General features: G+C 55.2%; 1 protein-coding gene across 1 annotated transcript; it reads left to right on the plus strand.

Annotated features, from left to right (window-relative positions):
• The first annotated feature begins 3,909 nt into the window (after positions 1–3,909).
• On the plus strand, positions 3,910–24,416 carry LAMTOR1 (late endosomal/lysosomal adaptor, MAPK and MTOR activator 1). Its single transcript, XM_045023158.1, has 5 exons — positions 3,910–4,141; positions 17,791–17,936; positions 20,854–20,931; positions 21,767–21,893; positions 23,650–24,416. Exons 1-5 carry the CDS (start codon positions 4,100–4,102, stop codon positions 23,740–23,742), a joined length of 486 nt encoding a protein of 161 aa, XP_044879093.1. The 5' UTR covers positions 3,910–4,099; the 3' UTR covers positions 23,743–24,416.
• The last annotated feature ends 1,381 nt before the right edge of the window (positions 24,417–25,797 follow it).

Consider the following 25,797-nt stretch of genomic DNA (forward strand, 5'->3'; position numbering starts at 1 on the left):
GCTGCAATCAGGTATCAGCTGGGAAACTTGCGTAAATAGATCCACCATCCATCAGTGCAGGTTCAGTCCACTGAGTGGCAAACAGTCCTCCCACTGGCAGGGGTGGCAGGTTTGTAGAAATGTTGGTGATGCCCAGAACCCCCCCGCCAAACTCTGCCCCTACCTGCCTAAGGCTCTGGGAGGGAGTTTGGGTGGGGGGAGGAGGTCTGGGGTGCAGGCCCTGGGCTGGGGATTAGGGTGCAGGAGGGGTGCAGGCTCTGGGAGGGAGTTTGGGTGCAGGCTCTGGGCTGGGGGTGTAGGAGGGGTGAGGGGTGCAGGCTCTGGGAGGGAGTTTGGAGGTGGGGGGTGTAGGGGTGAGCGCTGTGGGGCTGAGGGGTTTGGGGTGTGGGAGGAGGCTCAGGGCTAGTTGGGTGTGGGGTGGGGTTGAAGGGTTCACGATGCAGGAGGAGGCTCAGGGCTAGTTGGGTGTGGGGTGAGGTTGAAGGGTTCATGATGCAGGAGGGGGCTCAGGGCTGGGGCAGAGGATTAGGGTGCGGGGGGACAAGGGCTCTGGCTGGGGCTGAGGGGTTTGGTATGGGAGGGGCTCAGATCTGGGGCAGAGGATTAGGGTGCAGGGGGGTGATGGTTGGGGCTGAGGATGAGGGGTTCATGATGCAGGAGGGGGCTCAAGGCTGGGGCAGAGGATCAGGGTGCGGGGGGATGAGGGCTCTGGCTGGGGATGAGGGGTTTGGGGTGTTGGAGAGGCTCAGGGCTAGGGTGGAAGGGCAGGGTAAGGGCAGCCTGCCCTGCCATTACTGGATGGGGGGGCACTAGGACCCTGCGGCAGCAGTTGATTCCAGGAGCCAGCAGAGCACAGTCAGCTGAGCTCCGGGCTCGGTGCGCGGGGGCCAGCAAGTGGGGGCCGGGGGGGACACTCGGGGGGAGGCGCATGGGGGCAGCAGGCGGCGCCGGGGGAGAGACCTGGCCCCAAACATTGGTGGAGCCGGGCCCCCAGGCCCTGAATATTGCTGGAGCCCGGGCACCACGGGCGTATATAACCCGCCACCCCTGCCCACTGGTGTCCCCGGCGCACCGCACAAGTGGCCTGTCTGGCCACCTCTCTGCACATCGCAGCCCAAGCGTCAATGCAGCTGAAAGCTCCGGACAGGCAGCGCTGCGCAGAGCACGAGGCTCGGATACAAACCGGTTTCAGAGCAGGCCGTTTCCTCTGGAGACAGAGCTTCCCCAGCCACGCCTGGGAATATTCCCCATAACCCCCCTCACTCAAGGGCTCAGTGACCCTTCCCAGGGCCGCCCAGAGGATTCAGGGGGCCTGGGGTCTTCGGCGGCCGGGGGCCCCGCTTCAGCGGTAATTTGGCAGCGGGGGGTCCTTCTGCTCCGGGACCCGCCGCCGAAGTGCCTTGAAGATCTGCAGTGGGGGCCGCCTGCCGCCGAAGACTCGGCACTTCCCGGAGCGGAAGAAGCTCCGGGGGCCCCAGCCCTGCAAGAGTTTTCCGGGGCTCCCGGAGTGAGTGAAGGACCCCACTCCAGGGGCCCTGAAAAACTCTCCTGGGGGCCCCTGCGGGGCCTGGGGCAAATTGCCCCACTTGCCCCCCCCCCGGCAGCCCTGACCCTCCCATGAATGCACTAGCACAAGGCCAGTTGTTTTAATTATTCCCCCAGCTCAGCTCCTCTCGTACATTCCAGCTCGTAGCTGACAGTCATGTGAACACAAACCATTGCTCTGTTTAGGTTATGAAGGAAAAACTCAGGCTCTGCGCAGCGGCTCTGCAACAGGCAACGCCGCCCAACGAGAGAGGCACCGGCAGTGACTCCACAGTTACCGTTGCACTGAGATTTGCACTTAAAACAGGACCGCGGTCCCTCTGGTCCAACACACGTTCACGAGTGGGCTTAAATCTCCGCATTTCCCACCCCGACTCTCCCGGGGACACGTGCATTTTCTATCCTGTTGTACGAGTTACATTTTGACTCTTTAGCAGAGGAAACGTTTTCATATCATCCCAAACGTGGCTCTATTTGGCTCCCTCTCGCTAAGCAGCTGGAGAAGGCCAAATCCATTGGCGCGACAGTGACACCAGCACACGCCGGCTGAGCAGCTGGCCCCTCATAGAGAAGGGAACGGCTCCGCGTTTTTACTGAAGCACCAAAACTGCACTTTTCCTTGTGCCGGAGTTTTTATCTCCAGGAAACGCACCTGGAACTGCTCAGATCCCTCGGCTGCTTCCCTTAGCGATCATGGCCTCCCGAACTCTCCCCGCTAGCTCCTGGCTAGGGACCTCACAGCAGCTCACCCGAGCTACCTCCAGATTCCCCCCTTCCCTCTAGCTCCGGCGGCCTTGGCAGCTGAGTCCTTGGCGGGCCTTTTCGCCAGGCCGGGATCCACCTTCTGGCAAAGGACAGGCGTTTCCTCAGGGCAAAGCAGTGGGGCTCTGCTGACTTGGGCTGCGACCCTTCCCATCTCTAGGGCTGCAGTAATTAACACCCCCGGCCCCCTGCAACGAGCACAGCCGCCGAGTCCACTCTGCCTTCTGGCCCTTTGGTGCGGCTCTAGAGCAGGGGCAAGGGGCCTGAGGGCCGAATCGGGTTTCAGAAAGTGTATGGAGGGTGGGTGAGGGGAGGCTGTGCCTCCCCAAACAGCCAGGAACGGCGAGGGGATGGGGGGTCCGGGCCCCATGTCTGGGGTGGGGGGTTGGAACGGCGGGGGGATGGGGGGTCCGGGCCCCATGTCTGGGGTGGGGGGTCGGAACGGCGGGGGGATGGGGGGTCCGGGCCCCATGTCTGGGCTGGCGGGTCGGAACGGCGGGGGGTCGGAACGGCGGGGGGATGGGGGTCCGGGCCCCATGTCTGGGGTGGGGGGTCGGAACGGCGGGGGGATGGGGGTCCGGGCCCCATGTCTGGGGTGGGGGGTCGGAACGGCGGGGGGATGGGGGATCCGGGCCCCATGTCTGGGGTGGGGGGTCGGAACGGCGGGGGGATGGGGGGTCCGGGCCCCATGTCGGGGGGGTCGCACGGCGGGGGGATGGGGGTCCGGGCCCCATGTCTGGTGGGGGGGTCGCCCGGGGGGGGGAGGGGGGTCCGGGCCCCATGTCTGGGGGGGGGTTGCACGGCGGGGGGATGGGGGGTCCGGGCCCCATGTCGGGGGGGGTATGGGGGGTCCGGGCCCCATGTCTGGGGTGGGGGGTCGGAACGGGGGGGGGCTGGGGGGTCCGGGCCCCATGTCGGGGGGGGGTTGCACGGCGGGGGGATGGGGGGTCCGGGCCCCATGTCGGGGGGGGTCGCACGGCGGGGGGAAGGGGGGTCCGGGCCCCATGTCGGGGGGGGGTCGCACGGCGGGGGGATGGGGGGTCCGGGCCCCATGTCGGGGGGGGTCGCACGGTGGGGGGATGGGGGGTCCGGGCCCCATGTCGGGGGGGGGTCGCACGGCGGGGGGAAGGGGGGTCCGGGCCCCATGTCTGGGGGGGGTCGCACGGCGGGGAGATGGGGGGGGGTCCGGGCCCCATGTCGGGGGGGGTCGCGGGGCGGGGCGGGGCGGGCCGGGGGGATGTGACCAGGGACCGGGTGTCAGAGCGGCGGGCGGCGCAGGGCCGGTCTCTGCCCCGGGGGCCGGGGCGGGGGGGGGCGGCGCGATCTGCTCTGCACGGAGCGCCCCCGCCCGGGAAGCTGTGGAAAGCGCCTCAAGCCAGGCTGCCAGGATCCACTTCTCGGTTGTTGATTGTGCTTGTCTGAATTCCCCATCACGCGCTGATTGGTTATCCATCCTCACGTGACCTCAGGGGGCCGCGCTCTCCGGGCTCCGCCCTCTCGCTGCGGCCCTTCCCGTCCCGTGAGTGTCACTCGGCGCTCGATTGGCTCTGCCTCCTCACGTGCGGCGGGGGCCCGGGTCCGCGCTCGCCATTGGCGCTCCGGGTCACGTGTCCGGAAGCGGGGAACGGGAAGGGCTAGTGAGTGGCTGCCCCCTCCCTCCCCGCAGGGTTGTTTGTTGGCTGGAGGGGCGGGCGCCGCTGCTCATGTGATCGGGGCGGCAGGGCCCGAGCCGGACACCGTACCGCGTCCCTCCCCTCCCCCTCCCCGGAGACCGGCCCCGCCGCGCCCGGCCATGGGGTGCTGCTACAGCAGCGAGAACGAGGCCACCGACCAGGTGAGCGGGGGGGGCGGGGCAGAGGATGAGCCGTAGGGCGGGGGGAGGCCTGGCTGTCTAGGAGAGGGGGCAGGGCAAGGTGTGTGGAGGGGGGCCCCTGGGAGGGGCTAGGTGGGGTGTTGTGGGGGGGTCCCTCGGAGGCAGGAGGGGCTGGGTTGGGGTGTCCAGGAGAGGGGGTTACTGTGGGGAGGGGCTAGGTGGGGGAATTCGGGGGGGGGTCTCTGGGAGGCAGGAGGGGCTTGGTTGGGGGGTCCAGGAGAGGCGGTTACTGTGGGGAGGGGCTAGGTGGGGTTTTGGGGGGGTCTCAGGGAGGCAGGAGGGGCTGGGTTGGGGGGTCTAGGAGAGGGGGTTACCGAGGGGAGGGGCTCGGTGGGGGAATTGGGGGGTCCCTCGGAGGCAGGAGGGGCTGGGTTGGGGGGTCTAGGAGAGGGGGTTACTGTGGGGAGGGGCTAGGTGGGGGAATTGGGGGGTCCCTCGGAGGCAGGAGGGGCTGGGTTGGGGGGTCTAGGAGAGGGGGTTACTGTGGGGAGGGGCTAGGTGGGGGAATTGGGGGTCCCTCGGAGGCAGGAGGGGCTGGGTTGGGGGGTCCAGGAGAGGGGGTCACTGAGGGGTCTTTGGCCAGGTTCAGGGCGTCAGGAGAAGCTGTGCTGTCATGAGGGGAAAGGGAGAGAGCAAGGGGCTGGAGAAGAAGCATGACTGGGGGCCACAGTTGCTGGGGAAGCAAAGGATCAGAGAAGAGCCGGGGGTAGGGATGGGGCCTGCTGTGGAAGAAGAGGGCCTCGGGGGAAGGGGAGTGGGGGTTGGGGAGAGGGCGTTCCCTTGCCAGGCTCTGACTCTCCAGAGATGGGGTCACTCTCCCCACCCACCGGGAGTCCAAGCAGCATTGTTTTTGCTGGCTGGCCTGACCTCTTTCTGGGCGAGGAACCAGGCTGGGGAAGAAGGTCCCAGCGTGTAACTGGGAGTAGGGGACCCGGGAGCGTAGGGATTTAATGGGAGAGAGGAAGAGAGGGGACTTTCTGTCTGTCCTTTCCCCAGGTGGGGAGGGCCTGGGAGTCGGGGTGTTTGTGGGGAGAGGGGCCATTGGGAAGGGTCTGTTACAAACCAGCTGAAGAATTCTGTTCCTGATGAGGATCTGGGACCATCCCTGTGGAAGGTTTCTGGGATCAGTTCCCCAGCAGCTGAACTCAAATGGTCCCTCTGGGGGAAGGCAGAGCACTTACTGGTCTATCTGGTTCCTGGGAAACTTTCCCTTGTTTGGTTCGGAGGCTCCTGGGTGGGGGAGGGAATCTGCCTCTGTCTTATGATTTGGCTTAGCTAATGAGTTACCCGTTCCAGAAAATGGGAAACCAACTCTTTCCAGGGGAAATTCCTGCCCTTGGGGCCATTTGTCACCCTGTTTGGACTGGGTTTAATGGCTGTCTCCAGCCAGCGGCCGTGGGCCTCCAGTAGGATGCAGTCACGTACTGGTGACGGGTTGGGAGTGAGATACGGAGCCTTTCTTCTCCAAAACCACTAGTGCAAATTTAGCACAGTCCATCAGGTCCCATCCGGTGGTGGTCGATTCATGAGCTGTGCAGAAGGTTTAGCAACCTCATGTGGCCATTAGACTGCAATTGACCTCGAAAAACCTACCAGCATAATTGACACTGTAACTGTTCCCTTTGCTGCCGGTCTCAGCAGAGAGGCCATAGATAGAATGATCCATGGAGACTGAATTTCCATCTCATGCTCACAGCTGGTTTTTCCAGAGAGGAGCTGAGCCAGTGGGCAGGGTGTGGGACTGTGTCCCAGGCTGTCTCCATCAGGTGGCTAGAGGGCTATTCAGCTGCCACTTTTCACCATCTGGAAATGCACCTCCATGCAAGTGAGAGACTTCAGAGGACCACAAACAGCCACATCTCGGTTCACTCCGGGGGGTTTGTGGCTTGTCTCATTCTTTGGCCTGTTTCCAAACCATAATGGACAAAATACAGAGATGGAGTCATCAGTGACTCTAGCTTCAATGTAACCGGGTACCAGGGTATCCCTTGGGAGTTTCTGTATTGTTAAAACGTACATCGGTGTGCTTTAGTATGGAACTGTGGCTAGACATGCTTTGGAAAGAAGCCAGGAAAGATCTCTGAAAATGCTGAGTTTGCAAAGAGTGTCTCTTACCAGAAAGATGATAAAGGTGGGGCCTGGAGGGTGGGGTGAGGAGTGGAAGAGATTCCCCCTGTCCCTGCAGGGAGGGGGCTGATTTTATTGCCTGCAAAGCCAAGGGCCTCCATCATATCCAGAAATAGGGCCCTATGGACTTGAAGTGAACTCCCCACTAGGGAATGACTGGGGAGAATTTGGGCCAGGGATGATGGCAAACCCTTGGGGCTAGTGAGGGTGTTTGCCAAGAGACACGGATGGAGCTTGGCCTCATCCTCTGGGATTTGAAGGACATGGCTGGGTTATTAGGAGTTAGGATTTAACAGTGTGGGCTCTGAATGTGTTAGCTAACCAACATATTCGAGAACTTGCACGTCAGCACAGCAGCTCAGGCTTTAACACGTGCTACAGTGATTAAACTGAAGTCTAGGCACTCCTCTAGGCTTCTGCTCAACCAGCTTAACGTGTGCTAAGCACAGCTTGCCTATGCTAGCGTTCCCGAGCACGCTCGCTGAGACTTTCCACCAACAGCCCTTTAAACCCTAGTCTAGACAGAGCCCTGGCTGCGAATGTAGGGCGAAGAGATTCAGGCCTTGTTCCCACTCAGGTGGTCAGTAACGACGTAGCTACGTAAAAGCCCGGTTGTGGGTGTGTTGTACTAGTGTACGCCCAGAGCAGCAAGTGGGTGAGGCTGTCCCAGTGTGGGAATGAGAACCAGTCATTCTGCCTTCAGAAACTTTCGCAACAGTGGACAGGCAGGAGTGACTTGAATTCCACCGTCCTTTCCTTTGTAGCTGTCTAGCTCGGTGCCATCCCAAATTGCCGTTCATCGGTTCTCAGCCCAGGCGCCACTATACGCAGCCATCCAGTGGAAGCCAAAAGGTTATGGAGCTGCTGGTGGGATAGCTATAAATAGCTGAACTTTAATGAAAGAGGCTCATCCTTGGCCACAGAGTGAGCAGCTGCTCCTCAGGCTTTGTTTACTTCCCCAGCTGATGCTCCCTGCCCCTGGGCCTTGGGGGAATCTTCTGTTTTCAAGTGGGTGTTAAAACTGTTTACTTTTCCTGGGGTACACAGCAGTCACCTGCTGAGAATGCAGCAGAATCACCACATTCAGCCGTATAGAACTGGCTTTTTTCCCAGTACATGGCAAACTGGACCTGAAATCAGGTACAGAAGCCTAGAAATAAGAGCAGAGGCTTGTGGGACGCTTCCCGCCCCACCTGCTCTGGTCAGTGTTGGATTATTCTCTGCAGTGTCGTCGCTACTGTCTTGCCCAGTCTATGGGCTTGTCTTGAGTAGGATGTAGCTAGCATGTGTTGGCCGAAATTGATCTTTTCCCTTAGTCAAATGAAACCGTAATTGTCTCAGCAATGGAGTTGTCACGGCTTCCCCATGGACACTAGTGTCCAGCTGACCAGATCCCATCCTGAGGAAGGCTTACCCTGAGATTCAGCCTAAATCTTCTTTCATGTAATTATTTTAGCCCTGCGGAATCACCATGGAAACGTATCTGGCCAGGCACTCACCCTTTGCCGTGATTAAAAGCCAAGGCAGCTTAGTTGATTGGCTGAGTCAGACGTGCCGGACAAATGGATGAGTGGAACATCCCATGGCAGCTTTGGTCTGGGGTTGTAACCCCAAGTGCCTCTGCATTCCTGTCCCTCCTCGGGTTTGCACTGTCCAAATAGTTGTTTTGCATTTATCATGTGGAACTACTGCAGACACTCCCCCTGCACCCCCTCATTTAGCCAAGCTGTGTGCACTTAGGTCTGGCTCCTTCTCCCGTTGAAATAAATGGCAAAGCTTTCGTGGATCTGGCCTTTCGTCTTTTTTCTCTCCTCATAAACTAGCCTCTCCCTTAATCACCTTGTTCTCCTCTCTGTCAGTCTTTCCGGCGTTGTCCAGACCTGAATGCAATCTCATTGGGACTGTTCAGACTGGGATGCTGGGGACTAAGTTTAAGGTGCATTGATCCCACGAGTACCAAATGCAAAATACGGCCCCACCCGTGAACTAAGGGTGTAAACAGGTGCAGAGGACTGGACTAGCCAGGCAGGTGTCGACAGACTTCTCTATTGCTCTTTAAACTCTCAGCCTTCATCTCTAAAATAAACAAATCTCCGGCTGGTCTGGCTGGGCAAAACCTCTCCAAACGGTGAGGTGAGTTACAGACGTCTTCCTGAGTTTGCAGAAGGCCTGAAACAGGAGCTCTGAGGTGTGAGCTGCCCCAGGGGTCTCTAGTGCCGCTGGCACTTTACGGTAAGCTGTTTCACAGCTCCGCTGAGCATGGGAGGAAGGAGAGGGAGGAGCGTGCTATGAAGAGCTACCCCAGTGTTTCACAAGGGAGGAAGAGGAAAGACTAGTTATGGAGGCACAAAGGAGGTCTGAGATAAGATGGGTCGGTCTAGTGAGGGTATGATTGCGTCAAACCCTCTTCTTAGAGGTGGGCTTAGCTTTGGACGTTTGGCTTTGGGGACTGGCTGGCTCCTCTGATGCTGCAGGCCTCCAGTCACCCCCTGGCTGCTCCAGACCAGGGATTTCTAACGCACCCATTGCTGTGCTAAGGTGGTGCTGTTCTCTCCTCCCGCTGGGATGCTGTCTGTGCACTGTGCTGCGAGCCTGCCTAGCCAAGGGTAGCTCAGCCCTGCTCTCCCGTGCAGCACAGCAAAGCGTAGGATCCGCCGCCAGCCTGAAGCTGGGGGAAGTGATGGCGAAGGGTTGCTGATGCGTTTGTCCTAATAGCGGCGGTAACCCTTGACAGCTGATGCTCTGCAGGAGCCTGCGCTCGGCTGCCTGATGGCTCAGAATCTTCCTTCTCTGTCGTGTTGCGTTCTTGGAAATAACTTGAATCGAATCCAGAAGTCAGGCCAACCTCCAGGCTGGAGGAAACTGACTCATGGGAAGTAGAGCAGAAAAAGATCTAACTGTTCATCTGGTCCAACTCCCTGCAAGCGCAGGACAGCATGAATTCCCCCTCCGACCTCATCCCTCATGTGACCCTCGTTCCACTAACCTCCCCGCTCCTTGGTGTCTATACCTCTTAGCTACCTGCCTCTTTCTCCCTCAGCCATTGCTCAGCCAAGCTTAGCTAGCGTCACCTTCCTTCCTGTGGTCCCTCCTGCTCTCTGATCACTGCGCTCTCTTCTGCAGCTTGTCAGTGCTTTCCTGGTAATGAGGTGCCCTGTGGAAGTTGCATGCCTTTCCTGAACGAAGGCCAGTGCCGTGGTGCTGCTGGAGGTGGGGAGATCCTGCTGCTAGGAGCTAGCAAGAAGCTGGAGGGGAAGGGGAAAATACAACGCTTGAAGCAAGGCTAGTCGACGCTATACTGAGCTATCACAGACCTGAAAATGGATGTTCTTCTTACAGCTTGGCTGGGGGGTTTGATATCCCAGTTTACACTATGAATCCATCTGCAGCAATATCCCCTGATGCTTTAGAGAGGCGGAGGGTGTGGGAATGTAATACAATACCATGCTACCAGGTGGGGAAGGGAGAGGGGAATGGTCTCCCCTGGCCATCAGAGCAGCAGCTGAAGCATGACACTGTCTATTCTGGCCATGTTATATAGAAGACATTAAATTCTCCCGCTGCAGTATCGGGCTCTGCATCCTGTGGCAGGGGGTTCCCCAGGCAGAGGAGTTAGAGACACATCTGCTTTTCTGTCCCTGGTTCAGAGGAGAGTCATGGAGTTCAGTAGCTCACCGACTAATGTGAACGGATTTTATTTTTCAGCTGAGATTCAGTTAAAAAACTGATGCTCCAATACATCTGTTAGTCTATAAGGTGCCACTGGACTCTTTGTTGCAGTTAAAAAACTGAGATCCAAATTCTAGGACAGTAGTTCTCAACCAGGGGTCTGGGGCCTCAAGCAGGTTTATGGGGGGCCTCCAAGCAGGGCCAGCATTAGACTCACTGGGGCCCATGGCAGAGAGCCGAAGCCCCACTGCATGGGGCTGAAACGCAGGTCCCTGAGCCCCACCACCCGGGGCTGAAGCCTGAGCAATGTTGGGGGTGGGGGCTCAGAACAAGACTGAGAACCCCTGTTCTAGGACTGTGTTTTTCAAACCGTGGGTCGCAGCCCACTACTGGGGTTGCGGCAGGTAAGGCGTTGACTCGCCTGGCTCTGGTCAGCTCCACGGACTGAGACGTTAAAACTCCCGTCGGCGGTGCTGCCTGGCTAAGGTAGGCTAGTGCCTACCTGCTCCAACACCACACTGTGCCCCAGAAGCAGCCAGCAGGGGGTCCGGTTTATAGGCAGGGGGACCACAGGGCTCTGCACCCTGCCCTGAGCACCGGTTCCACACTCCCATTGGCCAGCAACTGGCCAATGGAAACTAGGGGGGCGGTGCCTGTGGGAGAGTTGCACGGAGCCACTTGCGTGCCTCCACCTAGGAGCCAGACCCGCTGCTTCGCCGCAGACCAGGAGCTGCCAGAGGTAACCCCGCACCCCAACCCCCAGCCCTGAGCCCCCCAAACCTGGACCCCCTTCCTGCACCCCAAGCTCCTCATCCCCAGCCCAGAGCCCTGCCCCGCTCCCACACCCCAACCCCCTGCCCCAGCCCTCAACCCAGAACCTCTTCTTGAATCCCAAACCTTCCATCCCTGGCCCCACCCCGAGCCTGCATCTGCAGCCCAGGGCTATGACCCCCTCCTGCACCATGACCTCCAGCCCAGAGCCCTCCCACACCCTGAACCCCTCATTCCCGGCCCCACCCTGCAGCCCTCAGCCCCACACCCCAACCCTCTGCCCCAGCCCTGAGCCCCTCCCACACCCCAAACCCCTCAGCCCCAGCAACCTTGGGTCGTGGGCATCAACAATTTTCTTCAACTGGGTCCCCAGAAAAAAAGGTTGAAACCCACCGTTCTAGGACCCCTACCATCAAGGAAGCTGTGCTGCATTTTTAGAGAAGTGCAAGCTCCCCCTTGTGGCCCGCCGAGGAAATACTTCACCTGGGAAGTCAGCAGGACTCGCATGTTAGTCAGCTGCTGGGGAGAAGGCTGCTGGAATTTCTAGGAGGGCACTTTCCCTGGGCTCCATCTCCTGTCTGCCCCTGGCTAGTCATCGTCTGAATTTCTGCACCCCTCTAGTCACTGGAGGAGCTTTCTGCCTTGTCCCCAATGAGAGGGGGTCTCCTACTGGCAATTGGCTTTTCCAAGCCCTGAGCCGGAGATCACCTGTGTGTATAATTTAGGGCACAGTGAATGGTACTCATCCCTGTCAGTGGCGTGAAACATGCTGCGTAATGAGTCCCCCCCGGCAATGGCCTCCCAGGGACCCTTCCCAGCAAAAGCCGCAGGGCTGGAGCCGAGTCATCTAGTGACTGCGGAAAAGGTCCTTTCCGAAGGCAGAGCTCCCTGGGGAAGGAGGCTGGGATAGTGCCAGCGTGGGCCCTCGAGGTGCCCCCGGCTGTCTTACGCTAACAAGATTGAAACTGCGGGGAGAGGAAACCTGAGCACCCCTCTGGAGCAGAGACGGACGAGCAGAAAATCAGCTCCTCAGAGCAACTAAGGCCTTGGCTGCGCCAGTTGGTTTAGAGGCGGCTCGAGTTTGTGTAGCTGGGGTCTGAGGAAGCCAGGTGAGAGCCGGATGGCCCCCCTGCGGCGCTCAGGGGAGTCTTACGGGAGAGCAGGGAAGGAAAAGCAGACGGGTGGGCTTGTCCAGGTTCCCCTCCCTCAGCACCCAACGGGCCCAGCCTGTCGCTGAGGATCAGCCGGGTGTCCCTTCTGGGCGGAGGGGCTGCCTCGCTGACATCCCGATTGTTCCCTTGGCGGGTGCCCGCTCTGCCTCGGAGCGCCTGGGGAGAGGGTGCTGCTGCGCCTGGCTCCCCGTGCTGCTGCCACTGCCTGGCCAGTCTCCTTTTCACTCTTCTCCTTCCCCGGCCCCAGCCATGCTGTCTGGCAGCCGCAGGCTCAGTTCCTGGGCTCCCAGGGCTTTCCGCTTTGCTCCCTGATTTAGCCCCTAGCTATGTGTGATTCCTGCCCGTTGCTTAATCCCTCCCTCACGTACCTGCCTTTCCGCACCCAGCCCCAAGCAACACAGGCCTGAGAGCTGGGAGGGAAGGGTGGTGTGTGTGGGCGCCGATCTCCAAGTCGGTGGAGGAAGAAACAGGGGATGTGGTTACTACATTGTTGGTCTCTCCATCCCCCGGGGGAGGGGGAATCTCCCAGATCTGAACACGGCGAGGAAGGAGTTTTGCTGTATCATGTTTGATGGGCCAGAGGCTGTTGAACAAATCAGACCCCAGTCAGCGCTGGCAAAAGGGCTTGGATTGCGTTCCACAGGAGCAGCTTGGGGTCAGCGCCTCTGCCCAGTGCTGAGTGGCCTTTTCTGAAGCCCATGATCTGCTTGCTAGCGGGTGTGCGGCGCTCTGGCCCAGCGGCTCTCGAGGCAGAGGAGTGAGCCGTCCGTTTGCAGTTAGAACGGCAGCCTGTAGTCTGACCCCTCTGGTGTTTGATTTCCGTCCCCAGAGACGTGGGGAGCTTGGCGTGAGGCCTGAGGTAATGAAAATCCCGACGAGCAGGTTGTGCCCCTCCTTTTGGTGGTCTTGGCTCATCAGTCATGCGCAGCTGTGCCTGGGTGGAATGTACTGTGTCATCACAGCTCCCCTTCTCCCCTTGCTAGGGGTGGGACATCTGGGGATCGGTCCTGCTTTGAGCAGGGGGTGGGACTAGATGACCTCCTGAAGTCCCTTCCAACCCTGAGATTCTGTGATCTGCCCAAAGGCCCAGTCGCTGCTGATTAACCTGGCTGGCCTCAGCAAGATCATGAGAACCTGGCTGTGGGGCAGTGCCGTCCAGGGCTGCCTAACGCCCACTGGTAGAAGGACCCAGGGGGCCATTAGCCTAATTGTTGGTGTCGCTGGATCTGAACTATTAAGTTAGAAATGGAAAAAGCCCATTGGGGCATCTCCCGAGGAGTGCCGGCTTGTTCCATACAGTCTGCTCTCCAGCGTCTTGTTCCGCAGTCTCGCAGCTCAGGCTGACACATGCTTTACATTTCCCTTTCTTCAATTTTTCCTCTACTCCTAAGGATAATGTCTCACCCCAAATTTTCGTACACCCTTCAGAGTTTATCAATGCTTCTAGCTGTCTGTCTCCTGCCTCCTTGTTGTTTTTGCTGGGCGAGGTCCGCGGCTAATCCCTCCCGCCCCCTGAGTGGAATTTCTCTGTGATTGTGCTCTGGTCTCTGTTTAATCGGATTAATCTGACACCAGCAGTACAATTGCCTGTTCTGCCCCCTGCTGACTGCAGGAATGGCCCTGCTGGATACTTACAAGGGCTTTATCCAGCCTTCTTTCAGCTATCTCCATGCCTTGCCTTAGACCAGGGGTAGGCAACCTATGGCACGGGTGCCGAAGGCGGCACGTGAGCTGATTTTCAGTGGCACTCACACTGCCTGGGTCCTGGCCACCGGCCCGGGGGGCTCTGCATTTTAATTTAATTTTAAATGAACCTTCTTAAACATTTTTAAAACCTTATTTACTTTACATACAACAATAGTTTAGTTCTATATTATAGGCTTAGAGAGAGAGACCTTCTAAAAACATTAAAATGTATGACTGGCACACGAAACCTTAAATTAGTGAATACATGAAGACCTGGCACACCACTTCTGAAAGGTTGCTGACCCCTGCCTTAGAACGAGATGCTCTTGGCCATCTGAACTCTCTGCAGTGTAATGTCGGAAGCCCTGTCTGGGCTAAGGAAATCAGTCCTGTTTAAAACAGAGAATCGTAGGACTGGAAGGGACCTCAAGAGATCTTCTAGGCCAGTCCCCGGCGCTCAAGGCAGGACTGTTATCTAGACCATCCACCATGTTAACTGTCCCTTTTAAAACACTACTTTACACCTGGTGTAAGTAGTTGAACACCCTGAAATGTGTTATCTGGTCAGGGCTGACCCTAGGACAACCTTTCTCCCCAGTCTAGGCAGAGCTGTCTTATCGCCCGTAACTGCCCTGGTCCGATTCAGATTCCCACCCTGCGTATCCGTAGGCTTCTCTCAGATATGTGCGTGCGTTTGCTTAACTGTGTGATCTGCTTTTGTGCCTAAGAATTACGGGGTCCCGAGACAGCCTGTTAACTCCAGGAGTGGCTACTCCGACTAGCTGCGTTCCTCACTGCGATAGGCCTTGGCTCAGCCAACAGGCGAGGCCCCTCTCCCTGGGGGATACTTCCCCATTTGAATCTGGGGAGGAACTCTGGGGAGGGGCCCCCACCTACTCGCTGTAGGATGCACTTGCCACAGGCTGCAAGGCTGAACTGGCAGGGTGGCTGCAGGGATAGCAGGAAAGGGAGGCTCTGGGGTCATTGCTTGTTGGGCTGGTGCTGTGGGTGGGTGGGTTGGGGTGTCTTTACGTTCTAACAAGTCGGTTCTAATTGAGAGCGCTGAGCGTGCGATGGGCTGGTCCCAATCAGAGTAAAACAAAGTAGCGGAGAGCAGGCATGCCGCCCTCGACTGCACAGTCACCCCAGAGCAGCCGGCAGAACGCTCCTCATTTCTTTAAATAGCTGCTGGCCCATTTGGGGAAGCAGCTGATGTAACCGGGACTCATAGCAAACATGGCTGCTATCAAACCTTCGCAGGTTAGCCGAGTCTTCAACAGTTGTGTTCCCGAAAGGCCTCACTTCGGGGAGCGGCCTATGCAGCGTCTGGACGTGTTTGGGGAGCCGGCCCCTAGTCGTGCCCATTGGTGGGGCACATTGTTCTGTATCCAAGCTAGAATAGGCCTTAGAAACAGGCTGGATTCACATAAATCAGCAAGCAGGAAACTTTAAATCATCATAAGAACATAAGCGTGGCCAGACTGAGTCAGACCAAAGGTTCATCCAGCCCAGTATCCTGGCTACTGACAGTGGCCAATGCCAGGTGCCCCAGAGGGAGTGAACCTAACAGGTAATGATCAAGTGATCTCTCTCCTACCATCCATCACCACCCTCTGACAAGCAGAGGCTAGGGACACCATTCCTGTTACCCATCCTGGCTAATAGCCATTAATGGACTTAACCTCCATGAATTTATCTAGTTCTCTTTTAAACCCTGTTATAGTCCTAGCCTATAGTCCTTGCTTTGCATTTTTGTTTTTGAGTTCTTTGCCAAAAGAGGCTGATTCTTGTTGACTGGTAGAACTTGGTACTTTTTGCTATACTCTCTCGACACACTTATTTAAGCAGTTCTGTAGCTTAACATCAGTTTATTCAGTGTCCTAGTTTTTACTCTGTTATACTAGAAGGTAGTGAATAACGCTACTTCATTTTTTTTATCTGTGTCGAGCTGCATTTGGATGGAAATTGGAATTCAGTTAATTCCATAAACAGTATTTTCAAACTGTTTGTATTCAGCAAAACTACGTTGAATGTCCTGGATACATAAGAGGAAAAATAAGTGTCAAAACAGCTTTTGCACTTAAAGGTCCTTTTAATGAAAGGAAATAAGGTATTAACTGTAGCTACTGAAAAAACAAGGAGGAATCCTTGTGGCACCTTAGAGACTAACACATTTATTTGGGGTATAAATTTGTTAGTCTCTAAGGTGCCACAAGGATTCGTTGTTGTTTTTGCTGGTACAGACTAACACGGCTACCACTCTGAAACCTGTAGTTACTGAATTTCACTGTTCCTGGTCACCCTGTTCTGCAAGTTTTTAAAGGTGGCAGGTCTCATCTCTCACACTTTGTTTCTCTTCCAAGACTGGCAGAGGGAAAACAAGCTCTCTGCCTTTTCAATCCCCAATAGGTTTCTGGACTTTGAGGGAGCTGGTCATTGAACTGCATTAGTTTAATGAACTGAACTGATGAGAATATTCTCTCTGCATCTCACAAGAGGCGACTGCTGTCAAAAGCTGGTTTAACACGTCGGCCAACTCTGGTTCCAGGTGCTTCGTCAGTGATTTCCACCAGTTCAGTGGTTTGAGTTTGGCAGCAAACGTGCTGTTTGTTTGGATATTTGTTTTAATGTTTTGAACAAGTTTAGGTGGTAAATTGTCATAATGTTGCATTTGATTTTAAATAAGCTTTTTTAGTACTGAAATAAAAACATTTTTTTAAATCTGTGTTTGCCTGCCTAGGAAGTGTCAGAGGAAGGAGGAGATGTCTCCATGTGCTTCCTAGAGCCGTTTTCATTGGACAATGCGAGATCTGGGATTGTGATAGTTTTATATGCCGGGAGGGATCTCCCCTCCCCTCCTCTTGGGTCCTGTACAGCGTTTCTCTCTAATTCTTCCCACCCGAGTGTGGAATGAATTTTGTTATTTGCACCAATATGGAGGTGATGTGTGACACCTCACCTCCACACTGGTGCACCATAACAAAATTCATGTGGTGGGGGTGGGGCCGAAGGGTTCTTCATGTGGGGCGGGGCGCAGGGCTGGGGCAGAGGATTGGGGTGCAGGGGGGAGGCTTGCTCTCCTGATGCCTGTGCTATATCTGAGCTGTGGGTACTGGACTTGAGTCTCCAGAGCTGTCAGCTGACACCTTTCACCTCAAATCACTGACTGAGACCGGGTCTACGATTGCTGATTCAGTGATGTCTGTTAGAGGGGTGATGATTTTTTTTAAACAACACTTCACACAGGCGAAAGCTCTAGCATAGACCCAGCAAAAGTGTGCGGATGTAGTTATACTGGCAAAAACCTCTTCTCGTGTAGATCACTCCAGATCACTGCCCCTCCGAGTGGCTTAGATAAGCAGCGAGCATCTGTAACAGCCCGTCTGGTTGGCCACAACTGCTCCTGTAGCCTCCTAGACAAATTCAGACCGGAAATAAGGCGTAAATTTAGAACAGTGAAGGGCGATTAACCATTGGAACAACTTACCCAGGGACATGGTGGGTTCTCCATCACTGGCAGTTGTTCAGTCAAGACTGGCTGTTTTTCTAGAAGATCTGCTCTAGGGATTACTTTGGGGCAGTTCTCTGGCCTGTGTTATGCAGGCGGTCAAACTAGAGCAGTGGTTCTCAACCTAGTTACCGTTATGGGCCACATATGCAGTTCCCTGAGTTATGTGGGCCGCATCCACACACGATATATACCACCTGCGTGGCCCGGAGGACGTCACATGGGCCACAGCTATGTGCTGAGTGGTTGAGAACCACTGGACTAGATGATCACAGTGTTTATCGGGCCTTGGAGTGGATGAACCTCCCTGGGGACTGCATGGTTCATTACTGGCAGTAGGGGCAGCCTGGTTTTTCCAGTCGCACTGGTGTGGATTGCAAAGATCTCCAGGTACCCAGAGAGCATGAGAGTAGCTTTCTTCCTGCCACTGAAACAGGCCTTGGGGGCTGCTAGCAAAAATGGCCCTGGCAGGAGGCAGGATGGCAAAGTGATTCTGGGGGCAAGGGGAGAGGCATTGGACATGTTGGGGTGGTCAGTGTAATCCAAATGTATAAAGTAACCCATTCAAGCAGCCCTGGGAGGGTTGCTTCTGGATGGAAGATGTTACTCGCGTCTGGAACAGGTGAGTTTCCTCTGAAACCAGAGCTGATTCTCCTACTCCCCTTCCTCCCCACCAGGAAGAGGAGACGAAGCGGCTGCTGGAGCCTGCTGCCAGCCCCCCCAACAAGGTGTTAAATGGAGCTGAACAAAACTACCACAGCCTCCCGTCCGCCCGCACGGATGAGCAGGCCATGCTGTCGTCCATCCTCGCCAAGACGGCCACGTAAGTCACAGCCTGGAGCCGCGGCCCTGCTCGTGGGGGTAGAGGTGTATGCCAGCTTGGGGCAGTGGTGGAGGGGCCTGTTCTGGCAGCAGCCGGGGCATGTGCCAATGGGGTGCCTTCCTCTGCCAAGTCAGGAAGCTCAGACATTACACCCACGTCCCTCTGTGGCAAGTCACTTAGTTTGGTGTCAAAATGCCATTGGGACACATCATCCTAGCATGGTGTGGTTGGAGCCAGCACTGTAGGTTCTGGTCTCACCTCTGCCACTGACTTGTGTGGTCTTGAGTATGTCAACCTCGCTGTGGCTCAGTTTCCCTGTGTAGCCAATGGGAGATGGGGAAGTCGCATTGTCCGATGAATAGGGCACTGGGCTGGGAAAGAACAGGTTAAAGACTAGTTAGATGTATTCAAGTCGGCAGGGCCTGATGGAATTCACCCTAGGGTACGTAAGGAACTAGCTGAAGCAATCTCAGAACCATGGCCAATCATCTTTGAGGACTCAAGGAGGATGGGTGACATCCCAGAGGACAGGAAGAGGGCAAATATGGTACTGGTTTTCAAAGGGAGGAACAAAAATGACCTGGAGGATTATAGACCGGTCAGCTTAACTTCAATACCTGCAAAGATACTGGAACAAATTAATAGACAATCCTAGAGCATAAATAGGATTATAAGGAATAGCCAAGGTGGACTTGTCAAGAACAAATTATGCCAAGCGAACCTAATTTCCTTCTTTGACAGAGTGACTGGCCTAGTGGATGGGGAGGGAAGCAGTAGAGGTGACAGATCTTGGGCTTTTGACACAGCCCCACGTGCTATTCTCATAAGCAAACCCGGGAAATGTGGTCTAGATGAAATTACTATAATGTGGGACACAACTGGCTGAAAGACCGTACTCAGAGTAGTTATCAGTGGTTCATTGTCAAAATGGGAGGCCTGGTATCTCGTGAGGTCTCTCAGGGTTCAGGCGTGGGGCCCGGTACTACTCAATATTTTCATTTAATGACTTGAATAATGGAATAGTGTGTGTGCACTTATAAAATTTCCCGATGACACCAGGCTGGGAGGAGTTGCAAGCACTTTGGAGGACAGGGTTAGGATTCAAAAGGGCCTTCCCAAATCTGAATTGGTCTGAAATCAACAAGATGAAATACAGTAAAGACAAGTGCAAAGTACTTCACTTAGGGAGGAACAATCAAATGCATAACTACAAAATCGCGACTAGCTGGCTAGGTGGTAGTGCTGCTGAAAAGGATCCTGGAAGGTTATGGTGGATCAGAAACTGAATGAGTCAACAATGTGTTGCAGTTACAAAAAAGGCTAATGTAATTCTTGAGTGTTGTATGTACGAGACAGTAGGGAATTGTCCCATTCTACTCAGCAGTAGTGAAGCCTCAGCTGTGTCCACTGGCAACACACCTGCTCAATGGCCACTCCGCATTAAGTCTCAAAATGTAACTAATCAGTTAACCAGTTTCTAATCCATTTAATGTGCACCGTGTTAATTTTATATTGATCCAGTTTTGTAATCAAAATGTCGTGCGGCATAAAATAAAAATATCTTATGTCAACACTATTACCTTTATCAACCAACATTGTAATGTCTTTTATATCAAATTAGTTTGACAAGATTTATTTTCCCTGAACTGATGATTTGCATTAACTACATTACCCTCCTTCAGTTCCTAATTTATTGAGTCCTGTATCATCTGCCCCAATATCTTCCCCAGATTGATGTCAGGCTGACAGTCCTATAATTACTCAAGTCATCTCATTTACCCTTTTTAAAAATTGGCCCAACATTAGCTTTCTTTCAGAACGTCCTCAGTGCTCCAAGACTTACTGAAAATCAACATTAATGGTCTAGCGAACGCCTCAGCCAGACCTTTTAAAACAATTGGAAGCAAGTTATCTAGACCTGTTGACTTTAAAGTGTCTGTCTTTAGTAGCTTCTGGTTTAACATCCTCCAGAGATACTACTGGAATGGACAGTGTATTATCTGCATCATCTGTCTTCTCCCAAATACAGAACAGAAGTACTAATTGAACATGTCTGCCTATTCTGCATTAATATAGATAATTCTACTATTTCCATCTAGTAACTGACCAGTACCATTGTCAGGATTCTGCTTCCTGTCCGCAGGCGCTGCCCCCGCAGCTCCCAGAAGCAGTGGTTCCCAGCCAATGGGAGCTGCAGGGGGCGGTGCTTGGGGCGGGGGCAGCGTGCAGAGTCCCCTGGCTGCCCCTATGTGTTGGAGCTGAAGGGGGGCATGCTGCTGCTTCCGGGAGCAGCGCAGCAAGCCCCTGACCCCGCTCCCCAGTGTGAGCTCGAGGGCCAGATTAAAAGGCCTGACGGGCTGGATGCAGCCCGTGGGCCGTAGTTTCCCCACCCCTGGTTTATACCTATCCATGACAGTGCTCCAGTCATGTGAGTTACCCCACCAGTCTCTGTTGTTCCAGTCACATCATAGTTCCTTGTCTTTGCCAGGACTTCCAGTTCTTCCTGCTTGTTTCCTAGGGTGTTTGTGTTCGTGTGCAGGCCCCTAGGATAAGTAGCCAATTGCCCTGCTTTCTCAGTATGAATCAGGAGGCCTCCCCTGTTGCACCCTCCTCCTCCTCGTGTTTCCTCCCAGTATCCCACTTACCCGCAGGGCTTAGGTCACCATCCCCCTTACGTCATCCTCCCTTGGCTCATAACAGAACCAAGCTGCCCCTGCCACATCAGGGATGTCAGGGTGTGGGGCTGCTGCTTCCATCTTCAAAGGGGAGGGTATTTCACCAACTGTGGTGCCTGGCTCTCTGCACTGGCGAGTGTTTGATCCAAGGCCGGGGGTGGGACGTGATGTCTCAGGGAGTTGGGGCAGGCGATGAGAGCCACCCACTAACAGCCAAACCTGCATCTTGTATCTTTCCCCAGTAATATCATTGATGTGTCGGCTGCAGATTCCCAGGGAATGGAGCAGCATGAGTACATGGACAGAGCCAGGCAATACAGGTAAAGGACTCTCCCTCTGCGGGGTGACTGGACCCAGGGCTGCCTGGTTGTAGGTGGAAGAACTGGGGGTGTAATGTGCCCTGCGTTCCATCCGTTATCCACTCCCGAGGCACTGTGGGGAGCAGTGGGTGTCTGGTCAGGGAATCCCAGCTGCGTGTCGGGCCCCAGGGTAGCGGGGAGGCATCTAAAAGTGCCAGCAAAACCGAACGTGTGGCAGGAGATGGGGGAGAGGGGCCCTCCCACCTAGCAACCTACATCCTCACCCACCCGGCCTCATGCCAAAGAAGCCAAAGGTTGCACTGGCCTGCCTTTCCTGGGCCCTTTAGAGCGGGCTCTGATACTGCTGAGACCCAGGCCCTGCCGTCTTCCATCAACCGCTGTCCAACCCACCGACGCTAAAACCCAGCTCTGCTGGGCATCTTCCTGATGGAAGCAAAGGCCCCAGGTTCCTGAGCCATCTGGCTCCACTCTAATGAACTGGGTATTTGGCAGCTGCGCTTGGCTGGCCCTCGGGACAGGCCTCATGTGCCGGGCGTTGGGATGTTTAAACACTGCTCCTGCGTGAATAATGCCTGTGTTCTCCGTCTGAGGGAAAGCGGGGAAGATCCAAGTGGGCCCCTCCACAGCTGGAAGGCTGGTTGGGTGTGCGATGCCCCCTAACGATCCCCTTCCTGGGACTGGCCCCGCACTGTGGGAGTGCAGTCAGTCTCCTTTCCCTCGGGCCGCCCTGCAGAGGGGGCGGTCAGTTCTGCGTTACCCTGGGGGGCTGACTGCACTGCAGGGGTCTCTGCCCGCTGGGAGCTCACTGCCGGCTCTCTGCTCTCCCCGGCTCTAGCACGCGACTGGCAATGCTGAGTAACAACCTGACGCACTGGAAGAAGCTCCCGCCTCTGCCATCTCTGACCAGCCAACCGCATCAAGTGCTAGCCAGCGAGACTGTCCCTTATCCAGACTTACAGCAGGTGAGGAGCCTGGGGCAGGGATACCAAAGATCTTCGAGTGCCCTTGTCCATCCTAGGGCCAGGCAGGCTGGCTCTCTGCCACTTTCCCCTGGGGTCTGTCCAGTTCTAACTCTCCAAGCACTGGGGATCACCTTGGGAGATGATTCCCCTGTCCCAGAGATCTTGCTCTTGGTCCTTTCCTCAGCCTCAGTTTTCCTTTGCTCAGTTTCATCCCGTTCCTAGTTTTGCTACATGAACGCCAAACCTTCCTCTCCTTCCATGCTAGTTACACCACCCCAGTACGGGTGGTGGCCCTGCTCCTCTTTAGATGCTTTGGGCAGGCTCTACAGATCCTGTTTTTGCTCGTGTCTCCCCCCCCCCCCCCACTTCTCCCTCCAAACTGCCAAATGTGGATCTTCTGACTGTAAAAGTGGCATAGTGGCCTCAGGGTTCCCTTCCGCTGCAGGTCAGATTTGTACAGTTGAAAAGTTAGACGTCTCCGACTGGAGCTGTCGAAAAGCTCCTGCCAAAAATCACAGTAGTCTGTTTTTTACCACTAAACACAATGTTTTGTAGCAAATGGCTGCTTTCTGTGGGCAACTTCAGCTCTTGCTAAGAAGTCAAACACCTGAAAACCAAAACTTTCCATTTAGAAATGTCTACACATTATTTGACACTTTTTGATCAACACAATGTTTGCAGTTCCCAAATCGGGATGTTTCTCTTAATTCTGTTTCATGCTAAACCACATTCTTCTGAGCTGCCACAATGTCTCATGGGAGTTGTAGTTTGAGTGTTTTGTACCCCCATTTTCCTCTGTGGGCTGAACGCCTTGGCTGGACTACATTTCCCAAGATGCATCACAATGGGTCAGCAAGAGGGGAAGACTGCATCATGGGAAATGTAGTCTCACGTGGCAAGCCATGCCCTGGTGACAATGGAGTCAGGAGGCACCCAAACTGTAACTCCCATGACGCTGTTCAGATGGACCCAGTCTAATGTCAAACTGACTTGAAACCAATGTGGCGATTTGGTCTGACAAATGGAAGTGTTTTCATTCTGGTTGACGCAATGGAATGTTCACTCTGGTTTCTGGCACAGTTGAATTTTTCCAGGGGGCGGGAGGGACACTTGTTCTGACCAGCTCCACTAACCACCAGTAGAAGGCTCTAAAACTGTGGTGATCCCCAGAATTTAAAGTGAGCGTCTGGTCAGCTTTGTGACTAAGGCCTCGGGTGGGTTCTCCTCTCCCACAGTTCTAGGGAGCCCTGAAGGCCTCTTGGGCTGGTAGCTACGTGGAAATGTTGCTTCAGTTGCCATAGCTGGAAGAGCTTTGTGGGGCGATCCTGGTGCTGCCGCAGCCAATGGTATCACTCGTTTTGTTTGCATGTTCCGTGGCAGCGTGTGAATGCTATTGGATCACATGCGTGCATCAGGAAGAGGAAAGGTGATCTCTGGGCAGGGAGCGCACAGCTGGGCTCCCTGCCTCTGGGCTGGAGCAGCCTAACAATAAATGGAGCATCCCCGGGGAAAAGGTGGCTGTTCATGATGAGGGTGGCCGGAGCATGAGCAGTGCCGACTTCCCCCCGGGTGCCCTTCCGATGTGCTGCAGCCTGGAATGGCTCGGTCAGCGGCCTCTGCTGAAATGAAGATGGGTGGGCTCTTCCGGACGGGGTGTAAACTCTGTTTCGCAGGCAGTGGCTGTAATGGCGTTCGCAGGTGAGCGATCCCCCTCCGAGCTGTCACTCACACGGCTGCCCCTGGTTCTTGCCCACAGGTCTCCCGGATAGCCGCCTATGCCTTCAGCGCGCTCTCGCAGATCCGAGTGGACGCGAAAGAAGAACTGGTTGTACAGTTTGGGATCCCGTGAGCACGCTTGCCCGAGAGCTCCTCTTTCACTCGTTTTTTTCTTTTGCTTTTTTCCCTCCCTCCAATCGGCATCTCGCCGCTACGGAACTTGTACATAGCCCAGATGTCCGACTAATCACAAAGGAGACAATAACCACCCCTTGGAAGGCCGGCCTGCTCCAGGCCTTCCCTTTCTCTTGTGGGGTGGGGCAGGCCAGGCCAGCCTAGATGGGTTCGGGGGAGGGGCGTTATCACATAGGAAGCCTTTATTGCACAGTGTTGACCACAAAGGGAAGAATCTCTCTAGTCACTGGAGCGGCCCTGGGGAAGGAGTAGGGGCAGCGCGGCCTCCTGGCTCTGCAGTCAGGGCAGATTGCAGTATTTGTACCTAGCTGCCACCTGTTCCGTTATCGGTTGGGGGCGGGGGAAATGGCTGCGTTCACGGTGACACATTGGAAATTCACCCCACATAGCATTGGTTTAAAAGCTTTCCCACGACGATCATGGTTAGTTTCAGGGTGGGGCAGGGCTGAGTTGTATTTTTAAAGGAAGCCTAGCAAGGAATTGTGGCCGCCGGGTCTGAGGCTCTGCTCGCAGGACTGGCTGTTTCTAACACCACTTGTTTTTACATGGTTGAACCTTTGTTTTAATTTTTTTTTTTTTGCCACCATAGATAAAATACATTCATCCAACCCCCACAGTCTCCTCTGTCCCTTCTTTCCAAGCCACATCCGAGGAGCTTGTGTGGAGATCTTGGGGGAGGAGGAGCTGGCAGGGTCTGCCAAGAGGAGCTGGTCTCGTCATCCAGCATAATGGAGCTTGGAACCAGTTAGTGGCCTGAGTTGTGGTCACACCACATGCGATGGGCTGTGATTTAGTAGAAACGTCAAATAATGCATCTCCGTTGCTGGGACTGTCCGACTTGGTCTCCCTCCCTCACCTTGCACTGTTGACATGTTCCCTGATCTCTCTGCGATGAGCTGCTCTTATAAATGCTAAGGCTTCCAGCTGAATGGTGGTGACGAACGCCCCAGTATAATTCATACTTGGGGCCCTACCAAATTCACAGCCATGAAAAACATATCGCGGACTGTGAAATCTGGTCTGCCCCCATGAAATCTGGTCGTCTGTGTGCTTTTACCCTCTACTATACAGATTTCAGAGAGCAGAGTTTCTCAAATTGGGGGTCCTGACCCAAAAGGGAGTTTCGGGTGGTCACAAGTTTATTTTAGGGAGGATTGTGGTATTGCCACCATTATTTCTGCACTGCCTTCAGAGCTTGGTGACCGGAGAGCGGTGACTGTTGGCCAGGTGTCCAGCTCTCTGAAGGCAGCACCCCGCCAGCAGCAGCGCAGAAGTAAGGTTAGTAATACCATACCAGGCCTCTTCTGCGCTGCTGGTTCAGAGCTGGGAGGCCAGACAGTGGCAGCTGCTGACCGACAGCCCAGCTCTGCAGACAGCAGCGCAGAAGTAGGGGTGGCAATACCATACCTGCCATCCTTACTTCTCAAGTATCAGAGGGGGAGCCGTGTTAGTCTGGATCTGTAAAAGCAGCAAAGAGTCTTGTGGCACCTCATAGACTAACAGACGTTTTGGAGCATGAGCTTTCGTGGGTGAATACCCACTTCGTCGGATGGATGTAGTGGAAATTTCCAGGGGCAGGTATATATATGCAAGCAAGAAGCAGGCTAGAGATAACGAGGTTAGTTCAGTCAGGGAGGATGAGGCCCTCTTCTAGCAGCTGAGGTATGAAAACCAAGAGAGGAGAAACTGTGCTGCTTACTTCTGTGCTGCTTCTGGCGGCAGCTCTGCCTTCAGAGCTGGGCTCCTGGCCAGCAGCTGCTGCTCTCCAGCTGCCCAGGGTCTGAAGGCAACGCCGCCGCCAGCAGTGCAGACCTCCCCCATTATAATCTTGATAGCTCCCCCTACCCCTGCAATTACAACACCATGAAATTTCAGATTTAAATAGTAAATTTCATGATTTCAGCTATTTAAAATCCTATGACCGTGAAACTGATAAAAATGGACCATGATTGGGGTAGGGCCCTATTCATACTGGGTCCTTTCCTGCAGCCCT

This window comes from Mauremys mutica, chromosome 1 (assembly GCF_020497125.1).
Source record: "Mauremys mutica isolate MM-2020 ecotype Southern chromosome 1, ASM2049712v1, whole genome shotgun sequence".
Taxonomy (NCBI): Eukaryota; Metazoa; Chordata; order Testudines; family Geoemydidae; genus Mauremys; species Mauremys mutica.